The sequence below is a fragment of the Gorilla gorilla genome, chromosome 11 (assembly GCF_029281585.2).
Source record: "Gorilla gorilla gorilla isolate KB3781 chromosome 11, NHGRI_mGorGor1-v2.1_pri, whole genome shotgun sequence".
Taxonomy (NCBI): domain Eukaryota; kingdom Metazoa; phylum Chordata; class Mammalia; order Primates; family Hominidae; genus Gorilla; species Gorilla gorilla.
The window spans coordinates 51,649,553-51,676,594 of record NC_073235.2 but is presented as its reverse complement, the minus strand read 5'-3'; the positions used below and the strand labels follow the sequence as shown (position 1 = coordinate 51,676,594).

Genomic DNA, 27,042 nt, shown 5'->3' with positions numbered 1-27,042 from the left:
TCCTGAGCTCACCAGGTGGTTGTCTGCTGTCTTGGACACATCTTTACTAGGTATTATTTACTCTTTTATGTTTATAAAACTCCATCTTTATTATATAAGTAACACAAACACACACATCTGTGTGCACACACGCACATGCAGTCACATGCCGCATAATGATGTTTTAGTCAAGGATGAATAGCATACACAACAGTGGTCCTGCAAGATGAGAATGGAGCTGAAAAATTTCTATCCCTTATTGACTTCGTAGTCATAACATCATAGCATAGCACACTGCTAACATGTTTGTGGTGATGCTGGTGTAAACAAACTTACTGTGCTGCTTGTTGTATAAAGCTATAGCACAGACAATTAAGCATAGTACATAATACCTGATAATAAATGACTATGTTACTGGCTGATGTATTTACTATATTTTATGATTATTTTAGAGTATACTTTTATTTATTTGTTTTAAAAAGTGAACTGTATACAGCCTCAGACAGGTCCTTCAGGATGTATTCCAGAAGAAAGCATTGTTATCATAGGAGATGTCAGCTCCATGCATGTTATTGCCCCTGAAGACCTTCCAGTGGGACAAGATGTGGAGGTGGAAGACAGTGATATTGATGATCCTGACCCTGTGTAGGCTTAGGCTAATGTGTGTGTTTGTGTCTTAGTTTTTAAGACAAAAGTTTAAAAAGTAAAAAAAAAAAATTAAAAATTAAAAATTTTAAAAATAGAAAAAAGGCTGATAGAATAAGGATGTAAAGAAAAAATATTTTTGTATATCTGCAAAATGTGTTTTAAGCTAAATGTTATTTACTTAACTGTGAAAAAGTTAAAAATCTTTCAGTTTATAAAGAGTTACAGTAAACTAAAATTAGTTAATAAAAAAAGAAAAATATTTTTAATAAATTTAGTGTAGCCTAAGTGTAGTGTTTTTAAAGTCTACAGTAATGTCCCAGGCCTTCACATTCACTCACCACTCACTCACTCACCCAGAGCAACTTCCAGTCCTGCAAGTTCTATTCATGGTAAATGCCCTATACAGGTGTACCACTTTTTATCTTTCATACAGTATTTTTATTGTACTTCTTCCATGTTTAGATGTATTTGGATGCCCAAATACTTTCCACTGTGTTACGGCTTCCCACAGTATTCAGTATAGTAACATGCTGTATAGGATTGTAGCCTAGGAGGAATAGGCTATACCATATAGCATGGGAGTATAGTAGGCTATACCATCTAGGTTTGTGTGAGTGCACTCTGTGATGTTTGCACAATGATGAAATTCCTTAATGATGCATTTATCAGAATATATTCTTGTCATTAAGTGACACCTGACTACATATACACACACACACACACATACACACAGAGATTAAAGAGATTATGCACAGAGTATTATAATTATATATCTCTTCCCTTCGCTATACTATACATTTTTTTTTTATTTCCAACTCTTATCTTAGGTTCAGGGGTACACATGCAGGATGTGCAGGTTTGTTACACAGGTAAACGTGTGCCATGGTTGTTTGCGGCACAGATCATCCATTCATAAGGTATTAAGCCCAGTATCCATATTCTTCCTGATTCTCTCCCTCCTCCCACCCCCCCAACCTCTGACAGGAATCCAGCAGCACATCAAAAAGCTAATCCACCACGAACAATAGACTTCATCCCTAGGATGCAAGGTTGGTTCAACATACACAAATCAATTAATGCGATTCATCATATAAACAGAACTAAAGACAAAAACTACATGGTTATCTCAATAGATGCAGAAAAGGCCTTTGATAAAATTCAACATCCTTCATGTTAAAAACTCTCAATAAACTAGGTATTAAAGGACCATATCTCAAAATAATAAGAGCCATATATGACAAACCCACAGCCAATATCATACTGAATGGGCAAAAGCTGGAAGCATTCTCCTTGAAAACTAGCACAAGACAAGGATGCCCTCTCTCACCACTCCTATTTAACATAGTATTGGAAGTTCTGGCCAGGGCAATCAGGCAAGAGAAAGAAATAAATGGTATTCAAATAGGAAGGGAGGATATCAAACTATCTTTGTTGGCAGATGACACAATCCTTTTTCTAGAAAACACCATCATCTCAGCCCAAAAGCTTCTTTAGCTGATAAGCAACTTCAGCAAATTCTCAGGATGCAAAATCAATGTGCAAAAAGTACAAGCATTCCTTTACACCAAGCTGAGAGCCAAATCATGAATGAACTCCCATTCACGATTGCCACAAAAAGAATAAAATATCTAGGAACACAGCTAATAAGGGAAGTGAAGGACCTCTTCAATGAGAACTACAAACCACTGCTCAAAGAAATCAGAGATGACCCAAATAAATGGAAAAACATTCCATGGTCATGGATAGGAGGCATCAATATTGTGAAAATGGCCATACTGCCCAAAGCAATTTATAGATTCAATGCTATTCCCATTAAACTATCATTGACATTCTTCACAGAATTAGACTATAAGGTTTCTGAAAGCAGGAACCATGTCTTGTAAACTAAGTACTAGACATGACACTGAACATTCACAAATAAACAAATCTCTGAATTAATAAATAAAAGTGTAGATTAATATGCAGATAAGTAGCTGGTTTGTAAGCAAATAGAAAAAAAAGGAAGTGATTAGTTAGGTCCAGGATGTGTATCATAACGTAAAGTCAAGCCAAACAAATCTCCCTTCTTTTGTGACATGGTTACAAGATATTACATCAGTAGAGTTCCATACACAACCTAGATTTTGGCAAAGCAATAAATAGAATATTCTATCCTTAGGGAAATGATAGCAAATTATAAGCTGCCAAATAATTTTTTTAATAGATGAGTCTCAACCCTAAATGTGCTAATAGTATCCTGCGGAACTCTGTCATTTATTGTAGTTAACATTTTTATCAATTACTTGAATGAATGAATTACTTGAATGAAGATAAAAAGACATTTTATCAAACTTACTGATGGCACAAAGCCAGGAATGGCAGCTACTATGTTTCATAGCAGAATCAAGATGCAAAAAAAAAAAAAAAAAAAAGGCCTGACAGACTAAAGCATCAAGCTGAAATCAACAAGATGTTAAATATAAACTTATGGTTCAAATAATCAACAGAACGGGCAAAGAATAACCAAGACCTTGCTAGTTAACAATTCGTCTATATGAATTATAAGTAATTACAAACACCATGTCTTTTTTTAAAAAAAACACAGTAATAGTGCTGCTGCTTAAAGAAACTAATGCACAACTGAACCTCATCCTGAATCAAACAAAATTCTTCACGATTGTATTAGTCAGGTTTTTCCAGAGAAATTCAACCCATAGAACATATATATAAATATGTGAATATATATACATATATATACACACATATATAAGCATATATATACACACATATATATATATATATGCTTATTAAAAGGTATTGGCTTATGATATTAGAAAGGCCAAAAAGCCCCATCTGCAAGCTGGAAACCCAGGAAAGCTGGTGGTATGGTTTGAAGACCTGGAGAGCTGGGAGCTAATGGTGTTGATTCCAGTCAGAGTCTGAAGGCCTGAGAACCAGGAGCACTGAAGGCAGAAGATCCATGTCTCAGCTCAAGCAGTCAGGCAGAGAGAGCTAATTCAATCCTCCTCTGCCTTTTCGTTCTGTTCAGGCCCTTAATGGATTGGACAGTACCCACCTACATAGAAGAGGGCCATCTACCAATTAAAGTTTAGCTCATCTCTTCTAGAAACATCCTCACAGACACACCCAGAAATAATGTTTTACTAACTATCTGGGCATTCCAGACCATCATGATGAGTGTGATCACCATTGGAATATTACATCCAGTTCTGATTAGGAGGTCCACAGAACAGATGTCCTGGTTGTACCACTGAACAAGGCATAATCTCATGCTGCGTCAACTCTGACCTGAAATCACCTCTCCAAGAAGAGCTTTGCCCTTACAAATCCACGCATGTGGTCGCGTAGGTTTTGAAGCCCATGATGACTGGTCTGAAGGAGGAGATCCTGCTGCTGATATCTTAATGTAAGGAGGGTGATATGGTTTGGCTGTGTCCCCACCCAAATCTCATCTTGAATTGTAGTTTCCATAATCCTCACATGACATGGGAGAGACCCAGTAGAAGGTAATTGAATCACGGGGGTGGCTATCCCCATTCTGCTATTCTTGTGATAGTGAGTGAATTCTCATAAGGTCTAATAAGTTTCTAAGGGGCTTCTCCCACTTTTGCTCATTCTTCTCCTTCCTGCCGCCATGTGAAGAAGGACATGTTTGCTTCCCCTTCTGCCATGATTGTAAGTTTCCTGAGGCCTCCCCAGCCATGCTGAACTGTGAGTCAATTAAACCTCTTTCCTTTGTAAATTACCCAGTCTCAGTATATCTTTAGTAGCAGCATGATAACAAACTAATACAGAGGCATACGGAAAATGAGGAGGAAATGAGCCAAAAGGGCAGAGGGTAGAAACCAGGGGCCTGGGAGCCACAAAGCAGGGTGCTTGAATTGAAGACATGCAATTCAGGATGGAAGGGAATCACAATGCCACGGGCTCTCACATAGATCATTGGTTTTTATTGTAGATCCTGGGAAAGAAACCACAGAGCAAATTTCAGTAGTAGAGTGTTTTCTCCCTAAACCAACAGAACATCTTCAGCAGCATAGCGCCAATGTTCTTACATCTTTAAATAGTGGAGAAGAGCATTGAAAAAATGTTTTTCTTATTCAAAACCTTTCCCTGCCATCCATATGTTATTGTAAACATGTGGCCTTTCTTGAGTCCCCCTTTCCATATACTCCTTTCCTCTCCACCCATCCCACTCACAGATATAAAGTAACAACAAGAAAATAGGCTGGGGATATAGGATCAAAAAAAAAAAAAATCAGACTTTAAAAAAGAGCTCTCACATAAGGAATGAGAAAAACAGAATTCCTATCCTTGAGTTATAAAAATTGAAAGGGAAGGGGAATTTTGCAGACCCAGAAAGTGATGAAATGAAGAGAAAGACATCAAGTCTACACAAAAGGTAATAAAATATTTTATTTGTTTTTTGATAATGAAAAAGAAAATAAATCATTAAAATGACTGTCAGAATGCTTCAAGGAGAAGGGCATGGAATAGGACTTGGCTATAAATGTTGTGGAGAGTAATAAAAGACTTGGTGTTGCTTCCTTAGCATTTGCCTGGGTTGAGCCTTCCTATTTCACACAGGAATCGCAGGCAATGGTAAAGTCAATCTGCTCCCGGGCACACATTATTGCCTTTCCATTCAGGCCTTATCTGAGAGTCCCAGAGTGGCTGCTCCCACCTGCAACCAGGTCCTATCTCACAATGACCCGACAGGACATGCTGTCAAACTGCCAGGGCTTCAGGATCACCACTTGTTTTATTTTCACAGCTACTAATTATTTCATATATGCCTGCTTATAAAACATTTATTTTTCTTAGTTCTCAGGATTCAAGATGAAGAAGATAAAGTTCCTGCCCCAAGAAGCTCTGTCTAAAGTCTAAAGGGCCTGGGATTAATTCTGTGTTGTTTAATGATGTATTTCAAGTGCCTGAAGACAGAGAAAGGTGACAGAATAGCTGTTAGAATAGTGACTGTTGGTTTTATTTAAACCTAGGAAGGATTAGTTGGGAATTTGTAGAAAAAAGGTAGGATTTTCTATTAACCCACAAACTTACATTCAGCATTCTGCCTTGAGTACTTTCTTTTGATTTTCTACATGCCAGGTTTTCCCATAAACCGTGATGTTTCAAAATACAGCTCCTACTCAAAGCTATGTGTCTCTAGATCTGTAATAAATATAAATATTAAGACTTTTGAAATAAACTAAACCTTGAAATGAACTGAACACACATGCCTATCAATATTGATTTCTATAACTGCCCATACATCCAAATTTAATCCAGGACAATCCAGTCTCACATTTGTCTCCCAAATCAGGCACAACAGGACCTAAGAATAGCACAGAGAACAGTGACGTGATAGAAGACAGATGGTATTTGTAAAATGGAAATGACTCCAGCTGCCTTTCAATAGTCCTTATCTATGATGGCATATGTCAAGTGTGAAAGCCCTCTCAGCACTGTCACAAAAACAAGGCCTGAAAAAAGGTTTACTAAAATCCCCCATGAATACTGAGTGGTTAACACGCAACATGACTATGAAATTACAAGCAAGAGGTACAGGCAAATAGCTATCCATTTTCATAGCTGTATCTTTGCCCTTGTGATCAACCAGACTAGCTGTATCATCTGGTCACTCATATAATCATTCTGTACTGACCATTAAGATGGCCACTTTTGGCAATACTGACCAATACAATTTCTCAAATAGAGACATGGCTGAAGACCTGGGCCTATGAAATATCTTTCCAGAAGGAGCCACAGCTTCCATGTCCAAGGCACATTTATATAATTCATATTATTAAACAGAAATCTTGGCCCTAGACTCCCATTGCCTGGAGATTTTTATTCAGTGGAAACCAAAATGCACCAGCCGGGATGACTCAGGGGGAGTGGTAATGATGGGATGAGTAATCGTTCTCTTGAAGTTGCTAGTTAGGATAAGAACAGTTGTTCATTACCTGACGGGACAGGTTTCTCAGGCTGGCAGGGAGCAGAACAAATAAATCAATGTCACTTTCCTCCCTAACATCTTAAAACCCTGTATTTAAAGTCTGCATTTCAGCTCACAACTCAAGGAAGACAATCCCCAGAACTATCCATCTGGCCTCTGGTGATAACAGGGATCGACTGATAGGTGAAAAATGGAAGAGAAGAGATTTGTAACTTTAGTTTCAGGAGAAAAATCCTATGGGAACACTAGCTGGTTGTCTCTCTTAGGTCACTCCCTTGGTTATTTTAGGAATCCCTTGTATACAACTAATGCAGTGTCTTTTTGAAACAAGCCAAACACATATGTTGACAAGGAACAGTAAAAGCCTCTAAAATGGCAGTCCAGTTTAAAGACTTGGCAATTGAGAACCTTATCCCCTTCAAGGTCATGCTCCAATCAGACTTCCAGAGTAACACTTCCTCCTGTTTAGTCAATCAGGACTACCAATGCCTGCCAGCTTTGCTTTTTAGTAGGTTTAGTTAATTAACATGAGTTTGCCTTTGGCTTTTCTAACATTGCCTGTTTTGGGGAATCGGTGCCCAGGAGAAGGACATGAGTGTGATGTGTGTGTTGAAGATGGACAGGTGAGAGACAGCTAGGTCTCTCACCTAGACCCCCAAGAGCGGGTCCATGAATGAAGTAGGGTATTTCCTAATTAATCTGAATTAATCATTTCCTAATTAATCTGAATCTCCTTACCATTTCCATAGTGCATTACTCTAATCTACCCTTTTTGAGGGGATATGTTAAAATACAGTTTAATTACAAATGAAGCACTATTTAAAAACCTATAGAAAATACACTGATTTAATAGATGACAAGTAACTGTCTACATAATTGTTGCCCATTAGAATTCTGTTAGATAATACCTAAATAGGCTCATACCATGTGTGATTTTGGCAACAATCTGTTTGGGTATACTGCTAAGGCCCCAAAGTAAACTTACAAAGACATGACCACACACTTGATCAAAGAATACCTGAGGCTTAATGCAAAAGAGAAGCTAGGCCCCTATGATCAGAGTGTGTGCTGCAGGTTATATTATTGTCCAAACACATTCATTCATTGTCTATCTGGTGGCACCACACTGGTGGTTACATAGATCTGCCATCCAGGAATAACAACCTTTACCCTTTTTGTTCTAGCAAGACCTACATTCAGAGAACAGGCATGGGGAGCCACAGCTGATAGCAGACAGAACTCAATATTCACAGCTTAAATATGGAAATGACCATGGTGAGAACAGGCAAATCAGGCATGGGCTTGTCATATTTAGACACAGAAGAGGTTTTCATCTCCATTCTAGAAAGACTTTCTAAGGATGAAATTTCAAGGGCAGGTTAAGGTTAAATTTGGAATGTGATGCTTTGGTTGGACTGTTGAGAACAAGCTTTAAAGAAGATGCCACTGAGGATTATGAGAACGTTGCTAAAGTGGCTGCTACTGTGGACTGGAACCTGACGGGCGCATGTGCAAATGTGTAAATATGCCTTTAACCATTCAAAGCACCATCCCCAGCTCATTTTCCTCACCAAGAGCCAGCCTAGAGCAAGGTTCTTTTTTTTTTTTTTTTTTTTTTGAGACAGAGCCTCACTCTGTTGCCCAGGCTACAGTGCAGTGGTGCAATCTCTTGGCTCACTGCAAACTCCGCCTCCCCAGTTCTAGCAACTCTCCTGCCTCAGCCTCCTGAGTAGCTGAGACTACAGGCAAATGCCCCTGCGCCTGGCTAATTTTTGTATTTCTTGTAGAGATTGGGTTTTGACATGTTTGCCATGCTGGTCTTGAACTCCTGACCTCAAGTGATCCACTTGCCAAGGCCTTCCAAAGTTTACAGGCATGAGCCACCACACCTGGCCCAAAGGTCTTTTTAAAAAAACAAAAGCAAAAACAAAAAAAAACATTAAAAAACCTCTTTCTATGTTTATTATTGTTAAGCAATCATCGTCACTGCAAAGAAAAATATTAAAAGAAGGCGCTTCCACAGACTTTCAAGTATTGTCTTTCCTGCAACACTGGTCATAAAACCAACAAGAAAGGGGAGCAATTAAACCCAGAAATCCTACGGTGAGTCAAAATTGCAGTGATATAAAGGAATTGCCACATCTGAAACATCCTCTATGGTGATAAGGTGAATAAAACCTCCCTTTCAGGAAGCAGGATGACTTACTCATGCACGTGAGGACCCTGTGGGAACCACAGTTTTCTGAGCCAGCTCCCCCACTGTCCCAGAAGACCCAGCTGTCTCTCATCTATACCTCCCCCCACACATACCACACTCACATCCTTCTCCTGGGCACCACTAGTGCCCCAAAAAAGGCAATGTTAGCAAAAGCCAAAGGCAAACTCATGTTAATCAACCAAACTTCCTAAAAAGCAAAGCTGCAGGCTTTGGTAGTCCTGATTGACCAAGCAGGAGGCAGCAAAAAGGACACTGGTAGGTTTGCCAGATACATCACAGAAAGCAATTAAGTTTATGGCAGGGAAAAAACAGCTCCAAAGCCCCCTGAAACAAAAGACGCTTCCTGCCTGTGGTCTGTTCTGGGCCATTCTGTCATAATGGCAGGGTGAGCTATTCAGCTGCAGCAGCCAACAGTAAAATACTGTTTGGAGAGAGAACCAGCCCAATCTCTACTGCAGAGACCTGCCTGTCAGGTTTTCATTTCTATGCTAGAGGATAAACTGTCCCAGCTGGTTTGAATAAGAAACGAGGAAAGTGAGCATCCACAAGAGAAAAAAAAAAACACTTAATGCAGAAGATGATTATAAACTCTTCAAGATTAGTTGAAGGAAAAGATTATGAAGGTAACAGGGTTTCCACTGGTATGGGGAAAATAACCCTAGGATGTTGTGGTTGACAAGCAAGAAAGCTGTCCTGAGAAGTTTTTGGTGTGGGAAGGTGAGCAATGATGGAAGGGGCGGGGCAGTCTGCAGCCTGGGTCTCCCTAGTCCCCATCCTGTGATCTCTCCTCTCTGGTGGGGCCATGCATGTCCAGATTGCCCATTTTCCAGCTCAGATTTTAGCTGGAGTCCATATTAGGGTGAACATGCAAATTCTCATGAGTACAAAGTTGTAGCAAACACTCTCGGTAGCAATGGAACAGACATTGATGCCAACCTGAGCCCACATAAGACGATGAGGGTGTCAGAAGGAGGCCAGTTGTAGAGTCAAGAGACAAGGATGGGATTTAAGGGAGATAAGATGCTAGACAGCCAGAGTGACTTCCCTTAAGCCTTAGATTGGCAGTCTCTCCCCCACTCCATAGCTAAATGGAGAGTGAGATATGACCATCGTGGAGATGCAAGTCTAGTTCTGGCTCCTAAATGTGCCATGCCCCTCAAACAGAAAGGGTCCCTAATTTATAGATTAGAAAACTGAGGCACAGAGAGGTTAAGTAACTTCTTATTGTAACTCATATTGGTACTATGAGCCGCTTTATTCGTGGCTGCAAGGGTGACCTCAAAAATGTCAGTAAAATTTGTCATTTTTCTTAGATAAACCACCTGTTCTACCTGGACACTGGACTGAATTGAGTTCAACAAACCCTAGATTAAAAAGGCTATCAACCCACCCTTTCCTTGGGATAGTCCTTAAACAAAAAGCTAAATAAACACAACATTTTTTTCTTTGGGGCTAAGTCTTTCTGATTACTTGAAACCAAAAAATAAGAGGCTATCTGAAAGGTTATAGAGGGTGTTATTAAATATCCTCATTCTTCAAATGCCTGCCAACCAAAGAGAAGAATAAGAACCTTCTACCTCCACCCCTACCCCCAGGAAATACCGTTGGGCTCAGGAGAATTACTCTGTGTTCCATGGGATAATAAGTGTCTTTATTACATCTAATTAGGGTCTCCTATAATGTGACAGAACCATTTTTGGTCACTTGGGTGTACCCAGGAAGGCCTAGCAACCATCTCTAAATAGCCAATCCCCCTGTCTCTAGAAAAACCACACAGTCCAAGAGAGAACTCTGCTAGGAGTCAGAAAGATGAAATTTCCATTAACTCTAGAAGCATTAGGGTTAACATAAAGACTCTGAAGCCTGACCTCCTGGAGTGGAATCCCAGGTCTACGACTTAGCTGTATGACTTCGAGGGAAGTTGCTTAACCTCTCTGTGCCTCAGTTTTCTCACCTATAAGTTAGGGATAAAAATAATACCTATTCATAAGATTTTGTAATGACCAAATGAGTTATGATATCTAAAGGACTCCATATAGTGCTGGGCATATAGTAAAAACAATATTAGTGCCTGCTTGTGTTGTTATTAACTTTATTATATTCTTAGGTACATTACTGAAGACCTCCACTTTCCAGACTCCTCTCAGATGGGCTGACAAGACCATCCCTATTCCAGGATTTTTAAATGACAAAATAATTTTAAAGTAATTTCAGATTGCTTTTATAACAAAGTTAAGAGCCTGCAATAAATTTAAAATGGCCATGCATTCTTTGCAGCTACTCCAAGTTAGAGGTGGAGTCTATTTCCAATGCCCTCCCCTTGAATCTGGGCTGGTCCTACAGCTTTCTTTGACCAACAGAATGTGGCAGAAGAGAGGCTATGTAATTTCTGAGTTTAGGCTTCAAGCTTATAGTTTTTGCTCTTGTCCTCTTGCCAGAAAGTTCTGTCATGTCAAGGAGGCTGAGCTAGGCTACTGGAGGGGGAGACCATATGGCAGAAATGAATCATCTCAGCTGAGATCCCCTAGATCACCTAGCTCCAAGGTACCAGCTGAGCACAGGGGCATGAGTGACCCCGGGTGAAACTAACAGAAGAACCACCCAGCTGAGCCCAAATGGCAATATTAGCAAAAGTGCCCAAATTGCTGACCCACAGAATCATGAGCAAATTAAACAGTTGTTGTTTTAAGCCACTATGTATGAGGTGTTTTAAGCCACTATGTATGAGGTGGTTTGTTGTGCAATAGATAACTGATGCAGAGCCCTCACTGATACAAATGAGGTTTTATTATCAATAGTATTTCAAACACACACACATAAAACCAGGCCACTTGCCGGCAGGTTTACCAACCATCACAAGGTGTTTCCAAGCTCTTATCTCACCCACCTAGGGCCAGTGAGGCAGCACATTCACTTGGAAAAAGCTCAGACCAATTAGTGATCAAATTTGGGAAGATGGAGGCAAGCTTTCAGCACCAAGGTAGGGTGCCAAGTTAGATCCTTGTAGAGGGATATCGTGGGAATACAGGATTTTGTTTGTTCCTTTTAGTCTGCAATAGAATACAAAGCCAGAAATGCCTGAATTTGGCTTCCTTGGAAGCAGTGTTATTCCACAGGTCTTGGATATTGCACAACAGTGTGGGTAGACACCTTCATGGCATGAGTCAGAAAATTCAAGATCAGCATCACTAAGGGAGAATCAGGGGATCCAGTCAGAACCAATCATGTCATATCCATGGTCCAGATATGTGGCTCCAAGAATGCAGGAAGCCCTGAATGCCTTCATTTTATTCTGCTGGTAAAAGCAAGTGAAGGACTTCAGGATATGCCACCCCAAAACACACTGTATTAGTATGATTATTTTGAGCTGAAGTCATTCGAAAAACAGCAAGTGCAGAGAGAGGCTTTCTCTGAGCTCCCCTTATCTGCCTAAAGACAGACAGATGCTCCAAAAGAAACTAGGTTGTCATCAATTCCCTCCACAGAAGTTTCATCAACCAGAGGAGATTAAATCTTATCACTGGTAAGGAAACTAGAACACACACCCCACCCAGACAAACTCTGTCACAAACTACCGTGTCTCCGATCTATTCTTCTGAGGGCCCATTCATCTTCCCAAAAAATCATTTACTCTTCTCTTATTTGCCTACGTCCTTCCTCCTCTCTCTCCTGCGAAGAGAATATATGAGCTCCTAAATCTGACTATGTCATTGGATATTCACTTTTTTTCCTATGATGCACTCATGCATATAATAAATTTGCATACCTTTTCTCCTGTTAATCTGCCTGTTGTCAGTTTATTTCATAGACCCAATTGTTGACCCCACAGGTTAGAGCAAAAGTCTTCCCTTCCCAAAACAAGAGAATGATTACATTCTAAGCTTTGATTTTACTGTGACCTAAGCAAAAGGTTACTTCACTCCAGGACACAGGGGGAAAAAGTAGCAAGTTCCATAAATCAGTGTTCCCTCACCTGTAACCTGAGGGAAGAACTGATACCCAACTTTATAGGGAAATTACTCTGAAATATATGATGAGAGGATCTGGAGGCTTAAGTCCCCATTTATTATAAACAAAGCTAACACATTGAAATGAAAACAATCTTACTCAATTATTTGATAAGCTGGACAGCCATGATGCTAAAGGTTCTTACACAAGCCCGGTAGCCTTTGTCTGTGCATTACTTGTTTGTTCTTCTGTTTGTTGATTTCATACCTTGTACTATCTATTTTGTGGGTATGTCAGCATGGAGGAAGAAGTTTGTTGAGGGTGCAGAGGCAGGAATGGCAAGAATTATATAAAAGTAAGACCCTCTCCTTCCAAGAGCTTACAGGTCTGATCATCTTGAAAAACAAAATTCCCTGCTTAAAGCATCTCAGAGTAACTCCACTGAGCCCAACCAAAATTGCTGCATCTATTGAAACTCCTCAGGTTATGAATCAAGAGAGTTCAGAAAACTCCTGACTGTGTGGAATTACAGAGCTGATGAGATGTTCACAGATGAAGATGCCATAAAATAAAGTAACTTACAGCTAGTTTTGGCACAAAGCTGAATCTGGGCTCCAGGCAAGCAGGACTCCTGCCCCACCCCCACAGAGACGCCTCTCAAGATGCAAGGTATATAAAATGTGAGGGGATGCAGGCACCCCACAATTCCAACCCAGTTGCCCAGAAAACACAAATTAGCTATCATATATGGTGAGCAGAAACTCCGCACTTATCATGTAGGAGAAAGACAAGGATATAACTTCTTGTGGAGTAGACTTAAGGCTCTCTAACCATACACATTTAATAGAGTACTCAGCAGCCATTAAAATAGGCAAAAGCACAAGAAACGACTTGGTTACGTTTAAAGTTCAAAACTTAAGTACATAGAGACTATGTGAAAAAAGTAAATACAAAGGGGAAAACAACAGCAAAATACACTAAAGTGTTCATGACTACAACTGGCACCTTTTAAAATTGGGTGATTTTTACTCTTAATTCTTTCTGCTGTTCTCCATAGGCCAAATATGCTTTAACGATCTTGAACTACTTAAATGCTCTTGAGTTTTTTGGCTACCTTCATGCAGAAGAGATAGCTAGAGTGTCAACAGTAGGTGGTGGTTAGGACAAAAGGGAATGCAAGCAGGGGTGAGTGTGGACATCGAGTAAAGCACAGCCGTAAATACTCCACATGGGTTGGCCCCATTTGATGCTGTTCAATGGGCTACATTCCAGTTCTGCCACCTTTTAGCTTGTCTAACTTTGGGCAACTTACCTAATCTCTTAGGTAAGCTTCAGTTTCCTCAACTGTAAAAGGTGGATATTAATAGACCCTTCCTTACAGGAATGCTGTGCAGATTGAGTGAGAGAATGCATGCAAAATGCTTAGGGTGTTGCCTGGTAGACAGTAAGAACAAACAAATGTTACCTGTAGTGATGGTGGTGATAGAGATGGTTAATAATAGAGTTACATTTTATCACCACGGTGATCATGATGATGATAATCCTGACACTGTTTAACACATTACTAACAATGAATTACGTTTCCTTGCTTTGGAAAATGACCCAATGTTCCCATATGTCTTATGACTAGACCGTCATTCCTCTGATCCTCAAGTCCTCTGGGTTTCTTACTAGCAGATTCCTAAGTTGAAGTTACAGCTCACATACCACCCAATATGCCCTGGGAAAAAGAGTGATGATAATATACAAATTCCTGCTTGTTGTCTTGGGCCTTATTAGGGTCATAAAATGTTATCCATTAGAAAGACATCTTAGTAGATATTTTACAGAATTCTGCTTTGTACTTGAAACATATAATTATCATTAACAAACACAGGTGCTAATAATTCAATCTGCTCTTTAGGCAAGAAACAGGAATATAAACATGGCCCTGGCCAGATCAGCTCATAATCTTAGGCAATTTCCTTTGCATGTTTCCTCCCTCTCTTCCAGCCATCAGATGCAAAGTGGGAGCGCTGTTTGACAGGCAGAAGCCCTCTGGGCTGGTAGTTGATAGCCTTGATAGCCAAGAAGAAAACCATGAGACAACCAGGCCCAGTCCCTGAAGCCTCACACAGGCATTCCTTGGCATTTGCCACCTGCCCTCAGAAAAACCAAACCTCTGATCTGATGTCTTCACCTAAAAAAATGGAATCAGGCCTGACACACTAACCTGGTCAGCCTGCGCAGTAAGCACCACACCTAAAACCAAAAGACATAATGCATCAAGTAAAAAGCAATCATCAATTAAACACATAACTTTCACGGTGCCCACGTCCATCTATGCTGTCTCTCTTCTTTGTTGGGGTAACACTCTCATCCTGTTTTAGATCAGTAAATATTTTCTAAGGCTTAACATGCAAAGATTCTATAACTACAAATGCTCAATAATTAGTGCACACATGTTCTAAGTGTATTCAGCAATGTATTTCACTTAATGCAGACACTTTTGAACATCGCTCCACACCCCCGACGCACCCCCATCTGTCACTGAGAAGATTACTCTGAGGAAGTTCTCTTTCAATTGACCAAATTAGCTTCTGTGGTAAGCAGAGAAGTCTTTGATCTACCAACCATTCGCTGAGCATGGGGACTCCCCTTTTTGGTTCACCAGAATTGTAACTTAAGCACAAGCCAGGCTTCCAAACCGCAGGATCACAGTGAGCAGTGAGGGCTTAGGATGGGAAACCTGGCAAACTGCCAAGGAGATGGGAAAAAGACAGGGTCCCAGGACTTTCAGGAGTCCATTCCCAACAACGTAACCAGAGCTCCCAGATGAAAAGCCGAGGGCTGTTGTAACAGCTGCCATTCTTACCTTGAGAAGGAGAATGTGGTTGTCAGGCTCCTCTCTGGAACAGTGAAAAGGTTTGCACTCAGAGTAATCAGCCTACCAGAGATAAAAAAAGATAAGGAAAGAGCCACTGCTGACGATGAGTAACGTTCTTGAACAACTGGAATGTTTTCTAACAAAAGGCAGGTTTCTGGATGTTTGGAGATGTTTCAGAATAGAACAGCAATACAGTCAATTGAACAACATCAAATGCATGAAATCCCTGGAATCAAGTCAAGGTGGGGCCATTAACATTACAGAGAGTGTGAGCTAGCGTTTTATTAACACACACCTGGGCCCCATCTAATTAAGAATGGTAATAATTGGTGAAATCATACACCTCATCACATCCCTCCACAAAAATGGCTGTTTACCAAAGAGCTGGCAGAACTCTCTATAACACTGGCATATATCAGGGTATTTGGCAGGCCGTAGCATTCACACATTCAACACATCCACAATGAAGACTCTGTGCCATTTAACCTGGTTTGGAAGACAGCCCTACCAGCTGATGAAATAATGACAACATGAGTCTTGAACCCAGATGAGGAGGTGGGAGGGAATTGGAATGTTTCCCTATATGCATTCAAATGAGCAAATATAAAAGACAAAAATTATGCCCAATTTTAAGAAAATTCTATTATATATTTATACCTTTTTTTTGGTAAGAGATGGGATCTCACTCTGGCCCAGGCTAGAATACAATGGTATGATCATAGCTCACCGTAGTCTCAAATTCTTGGGCTCAAGCGATCCTCCCATCTTAGCTTCTTGAGTAGTTGGGACTTCAGGCATGTACCACCACACCTGACTAATGTGATAGCTAATTTTATGCATCAACTTGGCTAGGCTATGGTGGCCCGCTGTTTGGTCAGACATCAGTTCATGCCAAGAAGGTATTTTTTATATGTGATTAGCATTTAAATCAGTAGCTTTTGCATAAAGCAGATTACCTTTCATAATGTGAGTGAGCCTTATTTGATCAGTCGAGGCTTTAAGAAAAAAGACTGAGGTCCCCCAAGAAGAAATTTTGCCTCCAGCCTCTCTTTGGACTCAAGATTGCAACAATAACTCTTCCTTGGATCTCCAACCTGGTAGCCTGCCCTATGAATCTCATACTTGCCAAGCCCCACAATTGTATGAGAAAATTCCTTAAAATAAATCCCCTTGCCCCTACTCTCTCTCTTTCCATACACACACACACACACACACACACACACACACACGCACACATATGCTCTCTCTTGGTCAGGGTTCTCTGAAGAACCCTAATTAGTACTAGTATGCCATCTAATTTCAAAAAAGAATGAGTTCATTTACAAAACATATATACTATGTAGAGAAGACAACATAAAAAGAGGCTGTAAGAACATGAGAAAAAGTCCACAGAAATGTATGTTGTAAGGTGCTAAATTATTACTTGATGTGGTTCAAAAATTAGGCTCTGAGCATGCTAGTAGCCAAAGCAAAGAAGAAAATAGACACACTATGGTCACATTGAACAAAATATAAAATACCATACACATACTCCTCAAGAGTGTTAGCTTTGTGTCATTGAGAAATTTCTTCCAAGGTGTTAACCTTCCCTACCTCAGGCAAATTCTTAAAGGATCCTTTATCATCCACATTTGGGGAGGAAGAGGAGAGTAATTAATTAACAATGTCTCTAAGTATACACAGTAGGGGGTCTCCTATAATGTCTTCTTACTGCATCCCACAACATGAAATACGACACCAAAGTACAACTCACTAAAGTGATCTGGCAAGGAAAAAAAAACATAAAAATCTGATTATCTGGCTTGATCTGGGGATAAAAGTTAGAATTTCTGGAAAAACTAATGAACTCCATATCCTTTGAGATATTTCCCATAAATGTTATTATTTCTTCCAATAAAAAGTTGGGTAGGAATTGGGCTACAACTGTCTGAGACTACAGTCCTGGCAACAGCCTGGAGTAGAAGTTTTCTCTATTGCTGATTAGTAGGAAATCCATAGAAAAACTGCCCTCAGGCAGGTTTTTAAGCTCAAGTAATATACGTCTAAGGAATACAAAGTTTAAATTTTATATGTTTGTATGTGTATAAGTCTCAAATATGCTTTCTGCATTGGAATCAATATTTTAAAACTTTTTTATTATGGTAAAATGAGCATAATAAAAGTTTATCATTTTAACCATTTTTAAAGTGTCTAATTCAGTGGCATTCAGTACATTCACAGTGTTGCATAACCATCACCATTATCCATTCCCATAACTTTTTTGTCATCTGAAACAGAAACTTTGTACCCATTAAATGCTAATTCCCCATTTCCTCTACCCCCAGCCCCTGGTAACCTCTATTCTACCTTCTGTCTCTTTGAGTTTGACTATTCTAGGTACGTCATATAAATGGAATCATACAATATTTATCCTTTCTTGTGTCTGGCTTATTTTACTTAACACATTGTTTTCAAGTTTCATCCATGTGGTAGTATGTATCAGAATATCATTCCTTTTTATGGCTGAATAATATTCCATTGTAAGTATATACCACATTTTGTTTACCCTGGAATCAATTTTTATATAGTTAATTCACCAAGTAATTATAGAGTACTTACGGTGTGAAAAGTCTTTTTAAAATATTAGCTACATTCTTAAGAACCATATATAAGAGGTAGAAGAGTTACTCCACAAGAAACCAGTTAATTATACAAATCCTAGTTTCAGAATCAGTAGTAGCAGCAAGAAAACAAAAGTCTGTTCAATAGTTTTTCTTCCCTAAGGGTTTGGTAAATCTCCCCACCCCAATCTTAATTAATGTTCTTGATATTTAAAGCTGAAGCGAGACTACAATATCCCCTGCTACGTGTAACTCTTCATACCATGTGCCTAAAGCTTAGAATGTGTCATTCCTGACCCCCGACCCAGTGATAATGAGCTTCTGTCAAAAAGCTGATGTCAAGAAGTCAGATACTGCAGTAACCTGAAGCATCGGTTTCTATCCCCGCAGGTAAAATATCACCCAAAAGTTTTTCATTTCTAGGGTATATAAATAAGGTAACCAGGCTTCCGTGTGCAAACATAGGTCCTCAGAAGAACACAGCTCTCAGCAAAAGAATCTAATAGTTGAAAGAAAAGGAGAGAGGCTCCACTGCTGGTCTTCACCTTCAACGCGTATGGGAGAGCAGATGGCATGAAGCAGGCATGTCAATGCACACCTGAGTTCACAAAACTGGCACAGTGTGAGTCATCAAAAGATGTCCAGAGAAAGTCGACAAAAAACAACCATTTTTGCACACTGGCAAGGGAATTGCAAGCAAAATCAATAGCCATAAAGGATTCAGGCCACTTTGTTCAGCATAAACGTCTCAGCTGGGAGGATCTGCTGTCATCACAGATTGTTAGCACTTGGCTGAGTTGAAGTTCATTCACTACTTTTGTGTTCAGTTAGTTGGGAACATGTCATTTAAACAACAAAAGCTCTTGTAGAAAATTATAGAGAATTAAGTCTTGAGTTCCTCCTGTGTGTTTTTAACTTCTAGAGCAATAGGTTTTTTTTTTAAGACAAAATGAATACTGTTAAGATTGTTCTTTTTAGTATATAAGTAAGCAGTCCTTTGCCTCTAAAACAGGAGACATTCCCATAGGCTGCAGAAGCCGGCCCCCAACAGGCTGAAACTAGGATGCTAATACAAAGGATCTCAAGCTAGCCTAATCAGGAGCCCTCAGAATGAAAAAGGCACTCAGCTCTCTGTCCAAAGTAATTACTTACCCCATCTCAGGACATCAGTAATACACATTCTGGATAGATGAGATGCAAAATTTGAGAGCTAAACTTTTAACTGTGAATACCATTCCTACCCTCCAAGTGTAATTAAGTTAATTCAGGCCTTTCTGATGTACAACCACACCCCTACTCCCCCTAAAATAGTCCCATTAGCCTGAATCCAATTCTCAAAGGTAAGAACCCCAATAAGGCAATCAAGGTTTATCAGTTATGAAATTGAACTTGAATTTGTAGAATGACAATTCCCTTCTGTTGTGGGCTGAATTGTGTACCCCAACCCCACCACACCAGATTCATATGTTGAGGTCCTAATCCCTAGTACCTCAGAATGTGATGTATCTGGAGAGTCTTAAGAGGTAATTAATTTAAAATGAGGTCATATGGGTAGGCCCTAATCCAATCCAATAGGTGACTGGTGACCTTATAAGAAGAAATCGGGACACGTACATACAGATGGAAGAAAATAGGAAGACACAGGGAGAAGACCATCCACAGGCTATGCAGACGGGCCTCAGAAAGACCCAACCTTGCTGACACCTTGATTTTGAACTTCCAGCCTCCAGAAGTGTCACAAAACAAATTTCTCTTGTTTAAGCCACATCATCTGTGGTGCTTTGTTATGGAAGCCTGAGCTAAGACACCTTCCCTTACTCTTTCCCCTCCAGTATTGCCAGGATTCCCAGGGAAAATCTGGAAAGGTCACGGGGACACTCTGTGTCCTACTCAAGGACCTCACTGTCATTCATTCCCTTATCCCCAAGCAGGGTAATCTCTAAATCCAAAGAAAGTGACAAACAGGAACACCTCATAAACATCCTGAAGATCCCGACTCTGAAACAGGAGACCACTGCCTTCCCCATGCCCTCTGATCACCATAGCATGAGACCATTCCGCACCCTTCTCAAATGCTCTGTGCTGACTAGAGGTTCCACTGCAAACGGCATCTTTGGGATGCTGTTTCCAGAAATCATATCCTCATTTCTCTTACTTGACACCCAGGCTGGCTCAGATGCCTTAACCAATCACAATTTCCTCTCTTTCTGAAAAGAAAAGGAAGAGTAGGGGTAAAAATCCTTGCACATTACAGAAGCAAGTCCAGAGTAAGAGATTATCAGCAACAAAAAGACTTCCAGTTGCCTCAAGGCTTGATTCATAAATAATCGCTTTTTCCTTCACTGGAAGAGTTCACACAGGAGAAGTGATTGATGTCCTTTGTTAGTGCTGGGAGCCATGAACACCATAGTTTAATTTCTACAGCCTCCACAGACAATGTTTGACCTATAGCATAGGCAGGCATTAGGCCTGACTCCCAATCCTGTGGCTCAAAGGGGATTGCAGTGTACTCAGAGGGGGAGCAAAATAAAATGGACGGTTGGGAGGCAAGTCACAAGTGACAGTGGTAGAACGAGGGATCACTTAGCCTGTGTTCATGTTCCAGATCCATTAGACTCCCTGGTCTTGCTCACCAGCCTCCGGACAAAGCCAATACAAGCTGAGCGCAGCTTTGCCCAGAAGTATCCACAAATGAATATGAAATTTCCTTTGCTATTAGAAGTAATGCCCTGCAGCACTCCCTGGGGCAGCAAACAAGGCCCTTGGTTCTCTCCAGGCTGCAGTGATGGGCTGGGAGCTCTTGTCCAGGGCACATTCCAGCCGCAGGGCAATACTGACCCTTGCACCTGCCAAGTTTCAGCAGTGGAAGGAAAAGGAGAGGGCCTGATGCAATTAGCCAGGTGAATAGAGAACTTGTCAAACCATTTAGATAAGACAGTCCATGAATGCTTTCAGTTCCCATAATCAGAGGGTGATTGTGCTTCTGCCTGCTGCTGATTCTGTGGGCTGCAGAGCATTTTCCTAGCAAGGAAGTGAGAAGTAAAAGGATGATTTCTCAGCCTGTAAGTTCCAGGGCTCTTGTGGTAATTCAGCATGCATCATGCCTCAAGCAAAGAGGTAATTTTACTTTAAGGGATCAAGGAACATACCCTTGACACTGAGTGACTTTGTAACAGAACCTCAAACTCGATGGTAAATTTTTTAAAAAATTCAAGTATCCAATTAATAAAAAAGAAACAAAACTTCCATATGCAGTTCAATATTCCTTACTTCCCTTATCAATTGGTTATATATTAGCTTTACTAAATGGTTTTGTTTCAATTATTGGATTGTATTTCGCGAGTCCATATGGAATCGTATTATCTTGTATCTCTTTCTGTCCCTAGCATATAGCATTGGACACAAAATAGAAACTCAGTGAATGCTCAATTACTGATTGCTTCTTGCTTTTGAAATAGTTTTTCCTGTAGGGAAGCAAATCTACTGTACCTGCCTCATTTTTCAATAACACCACTCCTCCAATCTCCCCACCCCACCCCGCCACCAATCTCCCCACCCCACCCCGCCCCGTCCCCATCACCAAATGTTGCTAACATCAGCAACAGGATATTCTCAATGAATAGCTATCTTTTCAGTGGATCACATAAAATAACAAAAGTTTAGGATGGAGCTGGTTGGTAAATTCTTGTGCTGTATGTTTAAATCTGAACATAATCTGAATTAGTTACCTAGGTGTGCTATAATAAATTACAAAAAAATTGGTGGCTTAAAACAACATAAATCGATTCTCACATTTCTGAAGGGCCAGAAGGCCATAGTCAAAGGTGCTGGCAGGGTTGGTTCACTCTGGAGGCTCTGAGGAAGGTGTGTTCCAGCCCTCTCTCCTCCTAGTTTCTGGTAGTTCCAGCAATCATTGCCATGCTTTGGCTACATAACTCCAATCTCTGCCCTTTCTTCACATGCCCTTCCCCTTGTGTCCGTGTGTTCCTTCCTTTCTCTTATAAGGATAACAGTCCTTGGACCTAGAGTCCACATTCAATCCAGGATGAGCTCATCCTGAGATTCTTAATTACATCTGCAAAGGTATTAGGGGTTGGAACTTGGATTTTTTTGGGGGGTGGGGGATGGGGGAAATACAAATCCACTATAATATTCAAAATGAGAAGACATCATCTTTACCACGAAACTCCATCTTCTTCCCCATTCTCTTCATTATTAGAATCACCATCCTCCTAGTCAGGAGCCAGGCTGAATTCTTGAGTCATCTTCAAGGGCTCTCACCTTGTTGCTCCCCAATACCAATAAATTCCATAATCCACAGTAATGAAGGACAAGTGAATCAGCTGTGCCCTGCAAAAGTTATCATGTCCGTCCTCTCTTTTCCATGCCTGCCGTCACGATCACCCTGGCCCCAGCTTGGATCACATGTCTTGGACCAGGTCAAGACTTCTTTTTTTTTTTTTTTTTTTGAGACAGAGTCTCACTCTGTTGCGAGGCTGGAGTGCAGTGGCACGATCTCGGCTCACTGCAATCTCCGCCTCCCGGGTTCAAGTGATTCCCCTGCTTCAGCCTCCCGAGTAGCTGGGGCTACAGGAACGCACCACCATGCCTGGCTAATTTTTTGTATTTTAGTAGAGACCGTGTTTCATCATGTTGGCCAGGACGGTCTCAATCTCCTGACCTCGTGATTCGCCCGCCTCGGCCTCCCAAAGTGATGGGATTAAAGTCATGAGCCACCGCGCCCGGCCAAGACTTCTTCTTAACTGTTCTCCCAGTTTCCTTTACTGATCATACCACATGTCTGCCTTAAACAGATCCTGACCATCCCACGACACTGTCCACAAGCTTTCAGTGGCATTGAACCAAATAAAACCCAATCTATTTACAACCAAGCACCCAGGTCCACTAGAATGGGTCCCAAATCCCTCTCCCAAGCTTATTTTCCACTGCCGTCCTCCATTTGGTCCAAGCCCTGGTCAAAACAGATTACTGACTGTCCTTAAATAGAGCCTCCAAGTCTTAGAGGACTCTGCCTGGGATTTATTCATTAATTCAAGAAGCCCTTATCTCAACCCGTGTGCCTTGTTAATATCTTACACAGAAAAGCCCAGCTCAGAATGACTCACCTATAAGACCCTGTTCAGCTTTTATCAACCACACTGGATTCCTCCTTTTAAAATTTAACAGCATGCTTGACAGATTAGGGAGTCTTGTTTTCCCCTTCCTTAGGGTACTTACTGCTCCATTAGGGGACTTAGTGCTTCCTTAGAGCACTTGCCATAAGCCTCATGGCAGAATATAGATGGAACTGTTACCCACTGCAATGCCCAGGTGACTTAGCTGGACCCCTACCCCACTTTTGTTGCCCAATGCAATGTTTATGCAACATAGCTAAATTCCTGCTGAGCTTTAACCCTGCTTATTTTTAGGAAACAGGATGTCTGTGGTCAGAAGTTCCTTCTTAGACAGCTTACTCAACCTCTGAAGAACCTCTAGCTTCATTATAATCCAATTTCCATACTGAATGACACTCCCACCAGTGCCAAGACAGTTGACAATTACCATGACAATGACTGCATGAGACCAAGAGAGGATAAAACAAAGGAAACTCTTTGATTCCTAGAAAATCTTTATCCCTTTCTAAGAAAAAGCATGAATATGCCTCCCATTGTCCTTAATGCCCAGCCCCTTCATTAAGGATGCCCTATATCTGTAACTTCCCAATTCTTAGCAACCAAGAAGTTGATGTGTGAGCTACATTCCCACTTGTCCAATTCCATAGCCATTGACTAAAGCCTGCAATGCTTGACACTCACTTTTGGTTTTGTGTGTTGGCTTCATGAAAATGAACAGGAAAGAGCCCCTTTCTGGGGTAACCAGGACCCCAGGTAACAGAACTCTGCTTTAGTTACGTACATACCCCATGATCTAGCACAGGGCCTTGCATATGACATGCACTCATAAATATTTGATCAATAAAAGATATATAGAATAGGTGAATAATACAGTCCTTGTGTTTAAGGAGCCTGCATTTGGTGACAGGGGATAATGAGATAAGCATAAAAGTGAATAACAATGACCTATACCATAATATTCTAAGTGTCATAAAAGAAACATAAAAGAAATTCTGTAGGCAGCACAGAAAAGAAAGCTTTTGAAAAGAGAGGAGTTTTATGAAGGAGGTAGAACTTAAAATAGATCTTGAGGAAAAACAATATTTTGATGAGCAAATGTCGGAGAGTGAGGGAAAAGAGTTAACTACAGAACCAAAAGCATCTGCAAAAAGCATAGAATGGTGAGTAGTGGAAGGCAAGGCTAGAAAGTGAGGCCAGCATCTGGAATATCACAATAAGGAATTTGAAATTGAGTCTACAGAAGATGGGAGCCATGGAAGGCTTTGGAGCTGAGGTGTGATATAGCCTCATCTGCATTTTCAGATGATCATTTACACAGCATCGCAGAAACCAAGCTGGGATGTACATCAGAATCACCTGGAGAGTTTCCAAATTGCTTAATATATACATAAAAGTACAAATAACAATATAACACTTCTCCATTCTCCAACAGCTTGCTAACAAGACACCCAGAAGCAAGCTAACTTGTTCTATAGAATCCCTGAGGAGTTTGGCACCTAAGGACATCCATCGGCAAAAAGGCAGCGGTGAATCTTAGGTTGAAAACAAGGTGATTTTTAAAAAGTAGACAGAATAACTTAGACCTCCAGAGCATCTCCTGAGCCCTATATGGCATGGCACTGATCCTACAGAAGACTACAGCTTCCTCATTTGGAAAAATTTAACTGGAGAGTTCTCTGGACTTGAAAGCATCAGGCAAAATGGAGCAGTGGATAAAGTATGAGACTGAGAACTGGGAGATTCAGCCACAGTCTGAATACTGAAGCACCCTGCACCTGTAACAGCTGCAGAAACACAGGCCTTCTCCCTGTGTCCTCCTTCACACCTGGCCTCCCTCCTCCAGGAGACTGGAGAACTCTTCTCTGGAGAAACTACAGTGCCCCAGAGGACACCATATATACCCACCACCCAGCGCCTACATGAGAGCCCCACCCATTCATACTGAACTTTCAGCTTAAAGACAGCCCAGGATCACCAGACACTGGAGGCAAACCTCCCACATGAAAAAGTGGGGCCAAAAATAACAAACAATACATGGACCTCAGACACAATAAGGAATACAAAAACTATATTTTTTTCTCAAAAGATAAAAATGTCATCGGGTTATTGTTTTACAGATGCAATATTTCTTTGTAAAAAGAATAATGAGAGTAGGGTAGGACTCTTAGAAGTAAAAAGAAGTTATTAGAATTTTTTGAAAAAATCAGTAGAAGGGTTAAAGATGAAGTCAAAGAAATCTTTCAGAAAGTAGAAATATTTGTGAAGGGAAATGATAAAGGCACAGAAGATCAGTACACGAGCCAAATGAGTTCTAGAAACAAACAAAGGGAAGAAAAATACAAGGAAAGAAATAATCAAATAAATATATATTTTTAATTTTTTACGACTAAAGTACATGAGTCTCCAGTTTGAAAGGGCTGAGAGAAGTCCCAGCAAAATGAATGAAAAAATACATGTACATTATTGTGAAATTTCAGAACCAGAGAAAATTCTAAAAGTTTCTGGAGAAGAAGGGGAAAAAATTACAAATAAAAGATCACAAACCAAAATGACATCAGACTCTTCCACAGCCACATATATAGAAAAGCATGGAAAGTAACTACAAAATCCTAAAAACAAACAAACAAACAAACAATTTCACTCTTTGCTCAACCCTTAAACTTGAGAGATAATTTTGCTGATACAGAATTAAAGATACTTTTAGATATGCAAAGGATCAAGAATTTGACTTCCTATTAAAAGACGCACATGAAGAAATCAGAGGGTGTGCACCAGCAAAACAAACGAGTACATGTACCCTAAAACTTAAAGTATAATAAAAAAAAATGTAAAAAAAAAAAAAAAAAAAAAAAAAAAAAAAAAAGAAAGTTAATCAACTCTATACCAGAGAAAAAAAAAAAAAAAAAAAGAAAATGTGGCACATATACCCCATGGAATACTATGCAGCCACAGAAAAGGGTGAGTTAATGTCCTTTGCAGGGACATGGATGAAGCTGGAAACCATTATTCTCAGTAAACTATCCCAAGGACAGAAAACCAAACACCGCATGTTCTCACTCATAGGTGGGAATTGAACAATGAGAACACTTGGACACAGGGTGGGGAACATCACACACCAGGGCCTGTTGGTGGGTGGGGGTCTGGGGGAGGGATAGCATTAGGTGAAATACCTAATGTACATGACAATTTGATGGGTGCAGCAAACCAACATGGCACATGTATACCCATGTATCAAACCTGCAGGTTGTGCACATGTACCCTATAACTTAAAGTATAATAATAAAAATAAAAATAATTAAAAAAAAAAAAAAAAACAAAAACAAAAAAAAAAAACAAACGAGTAAGCAAAGAAAGAGGATGATGGATTCAGAAAACAAGAATATCAGAACAAAGAACCACCACAAAGGGAAATAGCAATACAACAGCTCCACACCAAGCATACAGAGCAACCCATCCACATTAACGCAAGAAGACTCAGGGCTCCAAGCTGCTTATAGCAATGAGGTTTACATATGCTCAGTCAATAATAACCTCTAGGTACAGTGAGAAGATATACAAGAAAGGGAGTAGGTGATCACAGTACATGTTGGGTAAGCAGTGGCAAAATTGCAGAATTATAATAATGTCAATTGTTACCACTAATTTAACTAGAGCCTTTTGATATAACAAAAGGTCATAGATAACATCCC

The 27,042-nt window shown here is 40.3% G+C and overlaps 1 protein-coding gene across 16 annotated transcripts in view; it reads right to left on the bottom strand.

Moving 5' to 3' along the window:
* The window catches only part of LYPD6B (LY6/PLAUR domain containing 6B), a 176,109-nt gene that overhangs the window by 38,851 nt on the left and 110,216 nt on the right, over nt 1-27,042 (bottom strand). For 6 of the 16 annotated variants that reach the window (XM_055380175.2, XM_004032636.5, XM_063694834.1 and 3 more), the window contains one exon: nt 15,607-15,678. The exons of the other annotated variants lie outside the window; for them this stretch is intronic. In XM_055380175.2, the coding sequence (XP_055236150.1) occupies nt 15,607-15,678 (72 nt within the window). The remainder of the gene's footprint in view (nt 1-15,606; nt 15,679-27,042) is intronic. 16 annotated transcript variants of the gene reach the window in all.